Source organism: Phoca vitulina, unplaced genomic scaffold, assembly GCF_004348235.1.
Source record: "Phoca vitulina isolate PV1807 unplaced genomic scaffold, GSC_HSeal_1.0 scaffold64, whole genome shotgun sequence".
Taxonomy (NCBI): domain Eukaryota; kingdom Metazoa; phylum Chordata; class Mammalia; order Carnivora; family Phocidae; genus Phoca; species Phoca vitulina.
This window is the reverse complement of record NW_022589767.1, coordinates 6681438-6693512: the sequence shown is the minus strand read 5'-3', so window position 1 is coordinate 6693512 and position 12075 is coordinate 6681438. Positions and strand designations below refer to the sequence as shown.

Here is a 12075-nt window from a genome sequence, read left to right as displayed (position 1 = left end):
GTGGGAATCACTCAAGTTTCCATCTTGGACAGCATTACAATAACTTTAATGAACATGTGCTTTTTTTCTCTACCTTCTATGGAGCTCAAAATGTAAGCATACTATAGGGTAAATTCCTTTGTCTTTACATTCCATAATCTCCCCACTAAGCTCTTACACACATATGCCATTTAATAGTGGCCAGAACCATACTGACTTGCTACAGTAATATTTGTCTGTTAAATATTTTCCTAATTATAAATGACAAATAGTACAGGGCTCATTTATAACCATAAATGATGATAGTTGAAAATTATATATATCTCCATGCTTTGAGTGTGATCTCACAGTCTCAATCAATGAAGCAAGGGCAAACAGACTGTACTTATGACCCCTAACCAGTGGGAATTTGAACAGCATACTGCAAACTCTCAATTGTATTCATCTGAGTTGTGTTTAGTTTGCAATTATGTTTTTTTGTTTTGTTTTGTTTTTTGTTTTTTTTGCTATAGCTTCTTTTACTTCCATACCTTTTTGTTTGGAAGAAAAGGTTTTTGACACAAACTGGCTAACAAAATGTAGCGCAACTGACATTGCAGGACCTGCCACAAAAAAACGGGGGAAGAGAATAATGCTGGATTTTAAAGTGTGGGTTTTATGGTAGATCAAGGTATTTTCTAAGAAATGGTCAGAGAAAAAATGGTAAATATCATCGTGGAATTAGGGATTGTGTTAATGGTTTGACATGGTAGAGAGTATCTTAAATACTCTGTTGCTTGGGAATAATGATTGAAATGGTGTTGGAAGCTAGAAGAAAATATGGCCATAGCAAAATCATGACTGTAAGGGCTCTGACAAGGAGGGGAGAATATTGCCAGTATATGATGGCAGGAAAATATCCCCAGAGACACCAGTTCATTTTAGTTAATTTGGCTCTCCCATTTCCAGGCTGCACCCCCAGTGCTATAGGGGGCATGCATGAAATCATTATTTCACTACAATCATCTTTCCACTCTATGTGACAGACTCCATAATCCAATTTCTACTCTTACTTCTCTCCTACACTTTGGCTTAATTATCTCCTACTTTATGTTTCATGTTACTCTTTGAATGTTTCATTATTACTTCAAATTAGACATATCTAGACTTGAAATTATGATCTTTCTCCTTGAAGTCAGCCATTAAGTGTCTGTAAGTTAAACTTCTCATCCATATTGTAAGCCAACAAGTACTATGGCTTCTTTTAAGTATATTTTATACTCGTACCTTCACTTTGGCAACTAAGATAATACTTTCCCCAATTTCTTGTATTCTTCCACTTTATGCAGTCCTTCTCAACCTGTTGACCATATTGCCTACCATATTGAAGAGGAAAATGCCCTTCTTTAAAGATTCTTTAATTAACTACCCTGTGCATCAAATCTAGTTTTTTGCACATCATCCTCTATCTCTTTACCCATCTTTTGAGATACAAGAATCATTGCTTTTTGCTATATCTTACTTCTTAATCTCTGTTTTTCCTATACTAGGTTCCATTTCCTTCAATTAAGTCCCTTTTCTTTTATATATTCAATATTCTCCGATCCAAAGATGCTTTTGTTTTTTCTTAAAATTTCTGTTTCTGTTTAATCTTCCAATAAAATCTCCCCTCATCCATTTCATTCCATTATGATAGTATTTTTTTAACCTTACCATTACTGCCAAACTTCTTTAAAAAGTAGATAACTTCTGTAAACCATTCTCAATCACTCTTTAATCTTTGCAAACTGACTTCTACTTCCAACACTTTGCAGGTCACAAACGGCCTCCTAATACAGTTCTAACCATGAATCATCTAAATCTGAAAGGAAAGACACTCTAGAGCAATTTTGTACTTGGAAATAAGGACAAGGGAATCATCTTCATTGAAGTGATAATTGAAGATTATGGAACACAGAATTCTTTGCTCAAAAAACTTAATTCTCTAAAGGAGTCCATTTCCTCACTCTTGGGGAAACTGTTCTCTTTGGATGAAAATGCCTTATCCTCACCCATCTCCTCCTCTTTATTTATCTAGATTTCATTATTCCCTAAATTTCTAGGAACAGCTTCTACCTTTTGTTGAAGTCATTCTTGATATATTCTTCAGATACACTATTTTGTTCTTTATAGCACATCTGTATTTACTAGTAAAACACTTATATAAAGTGCTGAAAGGATCACAGTTTTGGCGTAAAGATTATTTCAAAGTGAAAACATTTGAAATCTTATCTCAACTTTCTTTATCTGACTAAAGCAGAGACTCCCTAATACAGCTTCCATTAACTTCCTTCGGAGGGAATTTCCTGCAAATTCCAGGAAGGAGACAGACTGCTCATCCACTATCATGAATACATATATATAGTTCCTATTTTCCTTTTTTTTTTTTTTTAAAGATTTTATTTATTTGACAGAGAGAGACACAGAGAGAGAGGGAACACAAGCAGGGGGACTGGGAGAGGGAGAAGCAGGCTTCCCACGGAGGAGGGAGCCCAATGCGGGGCTCGATCTCAGGACCCCGGGATCATGACCTGAGCCGAAGGCAGACGCTTAATGACTGAGCCACCCAGGCGCCCCAGTTCCTATTTTCCTATTGAAGCTCCAAGTGACACCCCCTGCCCACACACACACACATACTTTTATATTAAATTAGTATATAAACCTTTACCTCTGGGTATTCAGCAAGTAACCCCTGCATGCATGTGTAAATAACTTTGCCTTTTCTCCTACTAATCTATTGTCAGCTAAGTCACAGCCACCACCCCACCCCCTTCAAATATAAGTGGATAGAGGAAAGGTTTTCCTCCCAACAGTGGTATGTGCAGCTCTGTGTGTTTTCTTGAACGTGTCCTTTCTCCTCTGCTTCGTCCTCCTTCTTCCTCTGTACTTCACCCCTTCCTCCACCTCCTCTTCCTCCTTCTCAAAAACATTTTTAATATCCTTCAGAGTAGACATCCTCTTTACTACTATACATCTCTAACACTAGACACAATGACCTAATCAATTTCCTGAAACTTCTCATAAAAGTAAAAAATGACCTCCAACTTGCCACATTCAACAAAAGAACATCCAGAGAGAGAGAGAGATGTTGGAAATTAAATATTTTAAGCTGGAAGAAGAGAAGTGGTCTCCCTAGTTCAGGGTTATTCCCTCTTCTCCAGCAACTGAGGCCAAGATGACACAGATTGTGATTGGCTCAGGGTTCAACACCACTGATTTTGGCTTGGCAATCAGAATCCTGCTTTTAGAAATTTGGAATTAGATCTAATAGAGAGACTGAATTTTCTTTAGGGAGCTGGCCAAATAGCATTTAAGCTTGAGATCTTGGCTTTCCATGTGTTCTGGAAAAGCAAGGGAAATAAGTAAGCAGAAAGCAAGGGAAACCTAAGAAACAGTTATATAGAAGAGATGAGGTGAGATGCATACAGGAATTTTGGACTGCTTATTTCATCTGTGCCTTTAGTACATTCCTGAATCTGCTGAATTCTTACTCTTAAATTCTGTAAGAAATCTCTATATTCTTTAAGAGTGTTTTTTTCTTAAGGCAGCAGGAGTTGGTTTTTGTTAGTTTCAAACCAGATGGCCCTAACTAAATATTCCAACATAACATTGTTATGTTTGTAGCCATCTGCACTAACTCAGAATCTTGACTAGGGTAAAAAAGAAAAAATCAAAATAATAATTATATTAATAACAATCAATGAAAGAAAATATTTGTTGGCTCATTATTTGTCAAGAAAAAACAGTTCATAGGCAGAAACTCATTTAGTAACAACTAATGTTTGAAGAACTATTATTGTTTTGCAAAATAGTTGACAATAACAGTGAAATAAAATATTAGACAACTTAAAAGAGATTCTAAAACTTTAGAAAAATAAGAATCATCTGATGAGTTTGATAAAATGCAGATTCCAGGTTCCAGGATCCATCCCCAGAGACTGATTCAATGGATCTATTGCATAAGGCTCCTACAGTTTTTACAGTGGGAATAAGACTATGTATCGTTGCCTGTTTAATGTCATAATTTATTCACATTTGAATGACATAGTTGTTTCTAATGGGTAGTGTTGCCATTTTCATACATGTATATTCATTCATATTCATTCACATGCTTTATCTATACTCTTTGAAATTAGGTTTTGTTTTTAATATGCTAAAAATTTGTTACTCTTGCCATCAACTATTTTATAGCAGGAAAGTAAAGTGTCCTGGGGTGAGCTATGTGAGGAGAGTTCTTAAAAACAATAGCTAAACAAATGTTAACAAAAGGTTTCCAGCTGTTTCCTCTTAATTTCACTTCAGGGCAAAATACTAGCATTTAATAACACTTCTTATAATGCTTTCAGTCTGTGGACTCAAGGCTATGCGTCCTATACCAGCTTTATGTAGATTTTTATACTTATTTGCAAGGTTGCTTACCATATGGCATAAAATGAAGTAGTTGCGTTGAGTTATCAATACAAATATTTATGTTAAACTTAGTATTAGAAAAGAGCTGGTAGGGAAATGCTGTAGTAGTGCTCCAGATCTTCCCTGAATTGGAATTAATGTCAGCTGCATGATATGTCTCTCTTATTCTGAAAAATATATGGAAAATAATACTTAGGAGAAGATTATAAGAAACTTCATGCACAGTTTTGCTATAGAAGATTTAAAATATGAAAACAATCAGTAGCTGATTTGTGGTACAGTGCTGTTAGCTAGGCCAGACTGGTAAAGATTACAATTATACCAAAACAACTGTAAAGGACCATTCTTTAGATTTCCCCAAGAGCATCTCATTTGAAGCAATTAAGAATACATTGTCATTCATTAGGCATGAAAATTCACTCTGAACAATGATTACTTCCTTCATTGACATTACTTTCGAAGCCTAAATGCCTCCCCTTGGTTTTTGATAAATTTCTCAAGCTGGAAGTCACTCATTTTGATTTAAGGATTTTTTAAAATAAATTACCTTTTTTCCAATTGGTAAATACCATTCTTGGCTGTAAATTTTTGGATTTTACACAAATCTCTGGATTTTACATAAGTAATTTAGCCCAGAAGTCATTTGTACACACTGAACAATTCTTTATTGCTCAAATGAGTCAGAGAATTGCAAAATAGTTTATCCTTGGAGCCAGAAGCCTTGAGCTTGAATCCTGATTCTTCCAATTAGTAGTTTTATGGTCAGAGGCAAGTTATTTGACCAGTTCTTTGTACAAATGAAGGTATTTGTATCTACTTCAAAGGTTCATTGCAAGGATTAAAAGTGATGCAAAAGATTTTTGTAGAATGTAAGCATATACCCATATGATGTATCATAATTACCATTATATATTATTATAGCTGAATCCTTGTCGATCCATGTTATTGCCCACGTGTAGAATATAACATAAAATTATTTGCAACTTAGATGTTTTAAAATGCCTTTGATGATGAATATGAAATCATGGGTTTTGTTGTTGTTGTTATTGTTGTTAATTATGTAGACATCTAAATTTTGTAGTGCTAGTCCCAAAGAGAAAGTTATACATTCTGTGTATAGAAGGTATACTATGCATTCTATGTAATGTATCGATATGAATTACATCCTTGGCATTCATTCTATTTGGGCAGCATTAAAGTAGTGCCAGGCTCACTGAAGTAGCTTAATCTCTATGCCCTTAAATTGCACAGAAACATCCCCTCCTTGAGGGGCCTGACAAATGAAAAGTGCATGGCATGCATCAGAATCACCTTATTTTCTGAGTCCTATCCTCATCCTTGCTGATTCAATAGCTCTGTGGAGGAATCTTCACATTTTCCCTACGAACAGTTTCCCAAGTAAGCCATTACTGCTGCTACTCCAGAACTACAGGTTCAGAACCCATTGTTTAGGATAAAGATTTGGGCCACTCTCCTTTGTTATAACTATGATAAAAGTCTAGACTCCAGTTCTGGTTGAGGGGCTTTATGATTTATCATTCACCATATGATGGGATATTACTCCATGCATACAGGATTTAAGCTTCTACTGTTTGGGGGAATTAAATTTAAAATGCAAATTAATCACCTATTCTCTCCTAAAATTTTGTTGAGTGTCTACTGTATTCAAAACTTTTCATATGCTCTGCCATTTTATTACATTTTTTACAAAAATATGACACATTCCTTGAAAGATGTGGCTTAAAAATATGTCACAGCAAGAAACCAAATCCAGCAAATTAGATAGCTTCTTTAAAGGGTGTATAACAGAAATATCAATAACACTTTTATGTATGGTTATTTAAATATTAGACAAAAAACCAGATGAAATTGGATACATAAATCCATTCTATTGTGACCCTCTTATGAAATTTGGCTTTCAAACTCAATTTGATCTTTTGAATTAAGAGCTTTGGACAGTGCCTAGTACATAGATCCTCCGAAATAGCTGCTGTTGAATGAATTGTGTGTTTGTGTACAAAATAATTATGCATCTATAAATTTAATTATTTTATATATGAATATACATCAAAAAAGATTACTGAAAAGCAAGTGTGTGTGAATATAACCTATATCTTCCTTTCACTACTCTATAAAGTAGATTTTTGTTTGTCTGTTTTAGTTTTCATGGTTACTTTGAAAAGAACCATTGAGAAAAATTACATTTAAAAATTCAGAAAATGCACCATGAGCTACTGATAAACCATTACATAAAATATTTTGTGTCACTATTGCATCCACAAAGATTTCATCTAAGAATATTACATTATGTTAAAAAAAAGTGATGGGAAGGACTAGTAATAAGTGTTTTGTCAATGGATTTATACTGAATGATATCTTGTGATATTAAGAGAGCTTTTTCTCATGCTTAGAGAGTAGAAATGATCACATCTTAGATTTAAAGGGTAAAGTTCCTGGCGGTGCTTGTCAATTTTTGACAGTGAGTAGTTTATTCTTAAAAGAATCAATATTGATATCTTTAAAGATCCTAATTTAGGAATCCAAAGAGTCATTTTAATTTTTTTCTGTTAACAAGTGAGACATTAATTAAACATTAAATATTTTCATGGATTTGAGCTCCTTGGTTTATTTGTTTGTTTGTTTTTTGTTTTTTATCTGTGTGCCTTTCAATTCTTCCAATACTGTTACAAGTTTTTTAGGGCAGAGACCTTGCTTTTCTGTTTGTTCTACATTTGAATATCTCTCATACATGGACTAGTTATTAGGCTTTCCAATAACCTTTTAAATTAATGATTAAATAAATGATTCCAGTCTTTAATCCCAAACTATCATTTAGTAGTAAGCTGCTATAGCTGATAAATAAATTGTAGTTCATTTATATGTGTATTTATTATTTTTAAAACAGCTATAAATAGATAAAAATCAAGAGAACAAAATGTAAATGCATTGATTTTTCAAAACTTTCAGGAACCTTAGCAATAGAAGAGATGGCATTATATAAATTTTAACTGCTAATGAGAAACTGGTCTTAAAAAAAGTCATCTATATTTATAAGTTCATTTTAAATGGGCAAAAAGAGGATCAGTGATGTTTTTGTAATATCCCCTAGTGAACAAATTTGTTTTTCAATGGACAAACACCCATGCATTTGCTCATTTATTTTGGCAGTTCATTCAAGATAAGATTAAATTATTAAGAGGAGGACACTCTCACCATTTTAAGTAGTATATCCCAGGTAAGAAGGATAAATCTATGCTATTTTGTGACAGAACCAGAGAAGTCAGTCAGTTGTGTTATTAAAGGAGAAATTAATTCACTGCAGACTAAATGATCAATAGATAGCAAGGGCAGGTATGAAATTATGAAACATTTAGCTTTAACTAAATTTTCAAGAGAATAAAATTATTTGACTAAAAACAACAAAAACAATACCAGAAGTTAATGAACTAATTTGTCACAAATTTATATTTTTCATTATGTTAAAAATTATTTAAAAACTTTAACATTTTACATTCAAAATTAATCAGTGATGTTAAATTAAAATAGACAAATTTTTGCTGGTACAAAAATTTCAAAGTTTAATGAAATAGCAACACTCACGTTTTTACTTTGTCGCAGAAGGAGGCCAGAGTCTTATTACTGCCTTGAGGTACTTCAACTAGCTGAAGAGAACAACCTGTCAGCTTAAAATAAAAACTGTTAAATTAATATAGTTTGGTGTGGAGAAAACATTAATACAATTCTACAATTTTAATTTTGTTTTAAAGATTCTGTCAGGAAGGAAGACTTTCCTCTGCCCTATTGTCCTTCTAGCTGGACTTAGCATCAGATTGACAGGAGACAAAATAACAGGAGAAAATCAAATTTCACAGGCCTGAGTATGGGGAATCCACACAGACAGGAGATTACAAAAACAATGAGGCAACCCCAAGTTTATGTGAGCTGAGGAGAGGGGTAGGGGCCTGAGGACACAAAGGGGAGGAAAGCCATTAGCAAGAAGGTGAAAGGAAATGTTTGAAAAACAAGGGTTGCCCTATTATGCACATAAGTTCCTTAGGTAAAGGGGACTCTCTGTTATTAGCTCTCTTCCTGTTGCAGGCTCTCCTTTCCAAGGTAAATTCAAGCAGTTATGGGGGAAGTGGAGAGTTTCTCAGCATCTGCTTGGTATTTATTACTTTTAACTTGATATAATCTTTATACCAAAGTGGCACAGTTTGGGACATCTCATCCTGCATCCCTTCAGTTCATTCTGTTTTTTATTTTTATTTTTTGGGGATTTTTTAAGTGAAGTAATGTGTACAGAAAATGTATGACTCTTAAATATATAATTTAAGTTTGAGGAATGTAGACAACCATGCTATCAATATCACAATAAAAATATAGAACATCTCCATCATGTTAGAAAGTGCCCCATACCTCCTTCTGTCAAACTGTACATCCATTTGGTAACTACTGTTATTGAGATTGCTAACATTATAGATTAAGTCTATGTTCTCCTTTCTTTCTGTTTTTTTTTCACTCAAATGATGTATATTTTTAAATTTATCTGTGTTGCCACACATCAATCGTTCATATTTTTATTGCCAATTAATATTATTCTATTGATGACTATTTCACAATTTGTTTATCCATCTTCCTGTGGATGGACATTTGGGTTGTTCATAGTTTTTATAAAGAAAACTATTAATTTTCATATACAAATATTTATGTGGACCTGTGTTTTATTTCTTATCAATAAATCCATAAATGGCTCGTCAGAAGGTGGGTGTATGATTAACTTTAAAAGAAGTAATTTTTGCTTTGTGTATATTGAAGCTGTTATTAGGTACATAACACATTTAAGTTTATTGTATCTTCCGGATTGACCCTGTTGTCATTACGAAATGATAATAATACAAATACTAATAATACTCTGCCTTGAACTGTGCTTTTTCTGCTATTAATAATCAGCTTTTTGTTTGCTGATTGAATATTATATCTTTTTATTTCTTTTACTTTCAACTTATTTGTGCCTTAAGTTTATCTCTTGTAGATAGTAATTAAATCTTTTTTTTAATCTAGTTTGTCAATTTCTCCTTTTTACTTGGAAAGTTTAGTCTATTTATATTTAGTATACTTATAGATATTGTTGGATTTAGGACTGCCATACTCATTTTTGTTTCTATTTGTTTCTATTCTGTTTTATTCTTCTGTTTTTCCTTCCCTGCTTTTTTTTGGTTTATTTAATTTTTTTTTTCATTTCATTTAATTTCTCTGTTGGATTTTTAGTTTTTCTTCTCAGTATTATTTTTCTAGTGGCTGTCTTAGCTTCGAAATAACAATATGATCCTTAATATATCACAGTGTACTTAATACTCTACTACTGCATTTACAATGTAAGAATTCACAATAGCAAATAACATTTACCCCTTCCATCCTTTATGCTATTGTTATCATATATTTTCATCTATCTATATATATAATAACTCTCAATAAAATGCTGTTGTTTTGCTTTACACAGCTATCAAAAATAGGTTTTCATAGTTACTAATATATTTACTATTTATACTGCTCTTTGTTCGTTTCTTTTTTTCTTTTTTTTTTTTTTAAGATTTTATTTACTTATTTGTCAGAGAAAGAGAGCACAAACGGGGAGTGGCAGGCAGAGCAGGCAGAGGGAGAAGCAGGCTCCCCGCTGAGCAAGTAGCCCAATGCAGGACTTGATCCCAGGACTCTGGGATCATGACCTGAGCCAAAGGCAAATGCTTAACCGACTGAGCCACCCGGGCACCCCACTTTATTCATTTCTAGATTCCATCTCATTTTCCTTGCATTCAAAGCACTTATTTAGTATTTTTGTGTGCATGTTAGCTGACTAATTTCTCTCAACATTTGTTTATATATTTCATTTTAAGTTTTGAAGTGTATACTCAATGGATACAAAAGTATGGAGATATATATATATGTATATATATGTATCTATATATAGATATATCTATATATTATACAGGTATAGATATATATCTTTTAAAATGTCATTCCATTGTTGTCTGGCTTCTATTGTTTCTGATAGAAATTTGCTTTATTTTTTTTTTTTTTTTTAAAGATTTTATTTATTTATTTGAGAGAGAGAGAATGAGAGAGAGCACGAGAGGGGGGAGGGTTAGAGGGAGAAGCAGACTCCCCGCCGAGCAGGGAGCCCGATGCGGGACTCGATCCCGGGACTCCAGGATCATGACCTGAGCCGAAGGCAGTTGCTTAACCAACTGAGCCACCCAGGCGCCCTTGTTTCTGATAGAAATTTGCTTTAATTCGGATTGTTGTTCCACTGTGTGAAATCTGTTTTCCCTTGCTGCTGTCTTTTATGATTTTCTCTTTACCTTTTGTTCACAGATGTTTATGATTTGTCTTACAGGTGGTTGTCTTTGTATTTATTCTGTTTGGGAATTGTTGAATTCCTTAGATCTGTAATCACTGGGTGATTTTCCATTTCAGGTATTATATTTTTGGTACTAGAATTTTCATAGTCTTTATTTTTTTTGTAGTTTCTAACTCTCTCTTGAGATTCTTCATTGGTCTACTCATTATGTCCATCTTTTACTTCATCTACTTCAACATTCTTTTTATAACCACCTTAAAGTCTCTATCTGTTAATTTCAACATCTGGACTGTGTCAGAATCTCTTTGTATTGACTGGGTTATTTTCTTGATTTTGGGCCATAATTCCTTGCTTCTTTTACATACCTGTGTATTTATTATTATATGTTCAACATTATACATGACACATTATAAATTGTGTTGGTTTTTTTTTACAATGTATATAATTTTCTCTGGCAGGCAGTAAGACCCTTTGGTCTCTTCAGCCTTTATTTTATTTTTTGTTAAGCCACATCTATTTTGGTAGGTGCAGCATTCACTCTAGAGTATTTGTTTTATATTCTTAAGAGATAGCTTTGGGTAATCTCAATTGAATGCCTGAAGTACTCAGCTCAGTGTCTTCTCTTGCTAGGTTAGAACTTTGGCACTGCATAACTTACACTTGTGTGTGGTGAACACACTTGCTTGGCCAAAAATCTACAGTAAATCTCATGCAGATTTCTGACTTCCACCCATTGCATAGCTGGAAATGTACTCCGCTCTGGAATGCAGGCTCTGCCTTCTCAAGCTTAGTGATAATGCTGGTTAAATTGGGCTCTACTATCCTGCTCTACTAGCAAGAAAGTGCCCCCAAGCTGAAAGGAGGATGATCATGCAACACTGGGGTGTTTCCCTTCTCTCAAGGTCATGTCCTGTACTGCCTTCTGTTCAGTGCCTGATTCAGGAGAAGTTTAGTACTTGTTATTCTGCCCTGATCAGAAATAGATGACCCTAAAATTCATTGACTTTTAATGCACATCAGTTGAGTTTCTACCTCCTCTGCATATACCTCAGACAGAATTAGGTATTTCTTCTCCTGTGGACTCATTCTGTTATTTTACTTTGTTGCCATTATTTGTTGACAAGTTAATTTGAGCAATATGCTATTTCTGAATCAAGTATCATGTCTTTTCTTTGCATTCATTATGCCTAGTATATCATGTTTGTTTTAAGAATATGATAGTCTCTTTTGCTTCACCCTGTAAATTGCAGCTGCAATAATGTTTTTCTTTCTTTCTTTCTTTCTTTCTTTCTTTCTTTCTTTCTTTCTTT

At 33.7% G+C, this 12075-nt stretch overlaps 1 protein-coding gene across 2 annotated transcripts in view; it reads right to left on the bottom strand.

Annotated features, from left to right (window-relative positions):
- The window catches only part of PIK3C2G (phosphatidylinositol-4-phosphate 3-kinase catalytic subunit type 2 gamma), a 340658-nt gene that overhangs the window by 327109 nt on the left and 1474 nt on the right, over window positions 1–12075 (bottom strand). For both annotated transcript variants that reach the window (XM_032391756.1, XM_032391757.1), the window contains exons 2-3: window positions 8008–8090; window positions 4417–4574 (exon numbers count right to left, since the gene is read on the bottom strand). In XM_032391756.1, the coding sequence (XP_032247647.1) occupies window positions 4417–4574; window positions 8008–8090 (241 nt within the window). The remainder of the gene's footprint in view (window positions 1–4416; window positions 4575–8007; window positions 8091–12075) is intronic.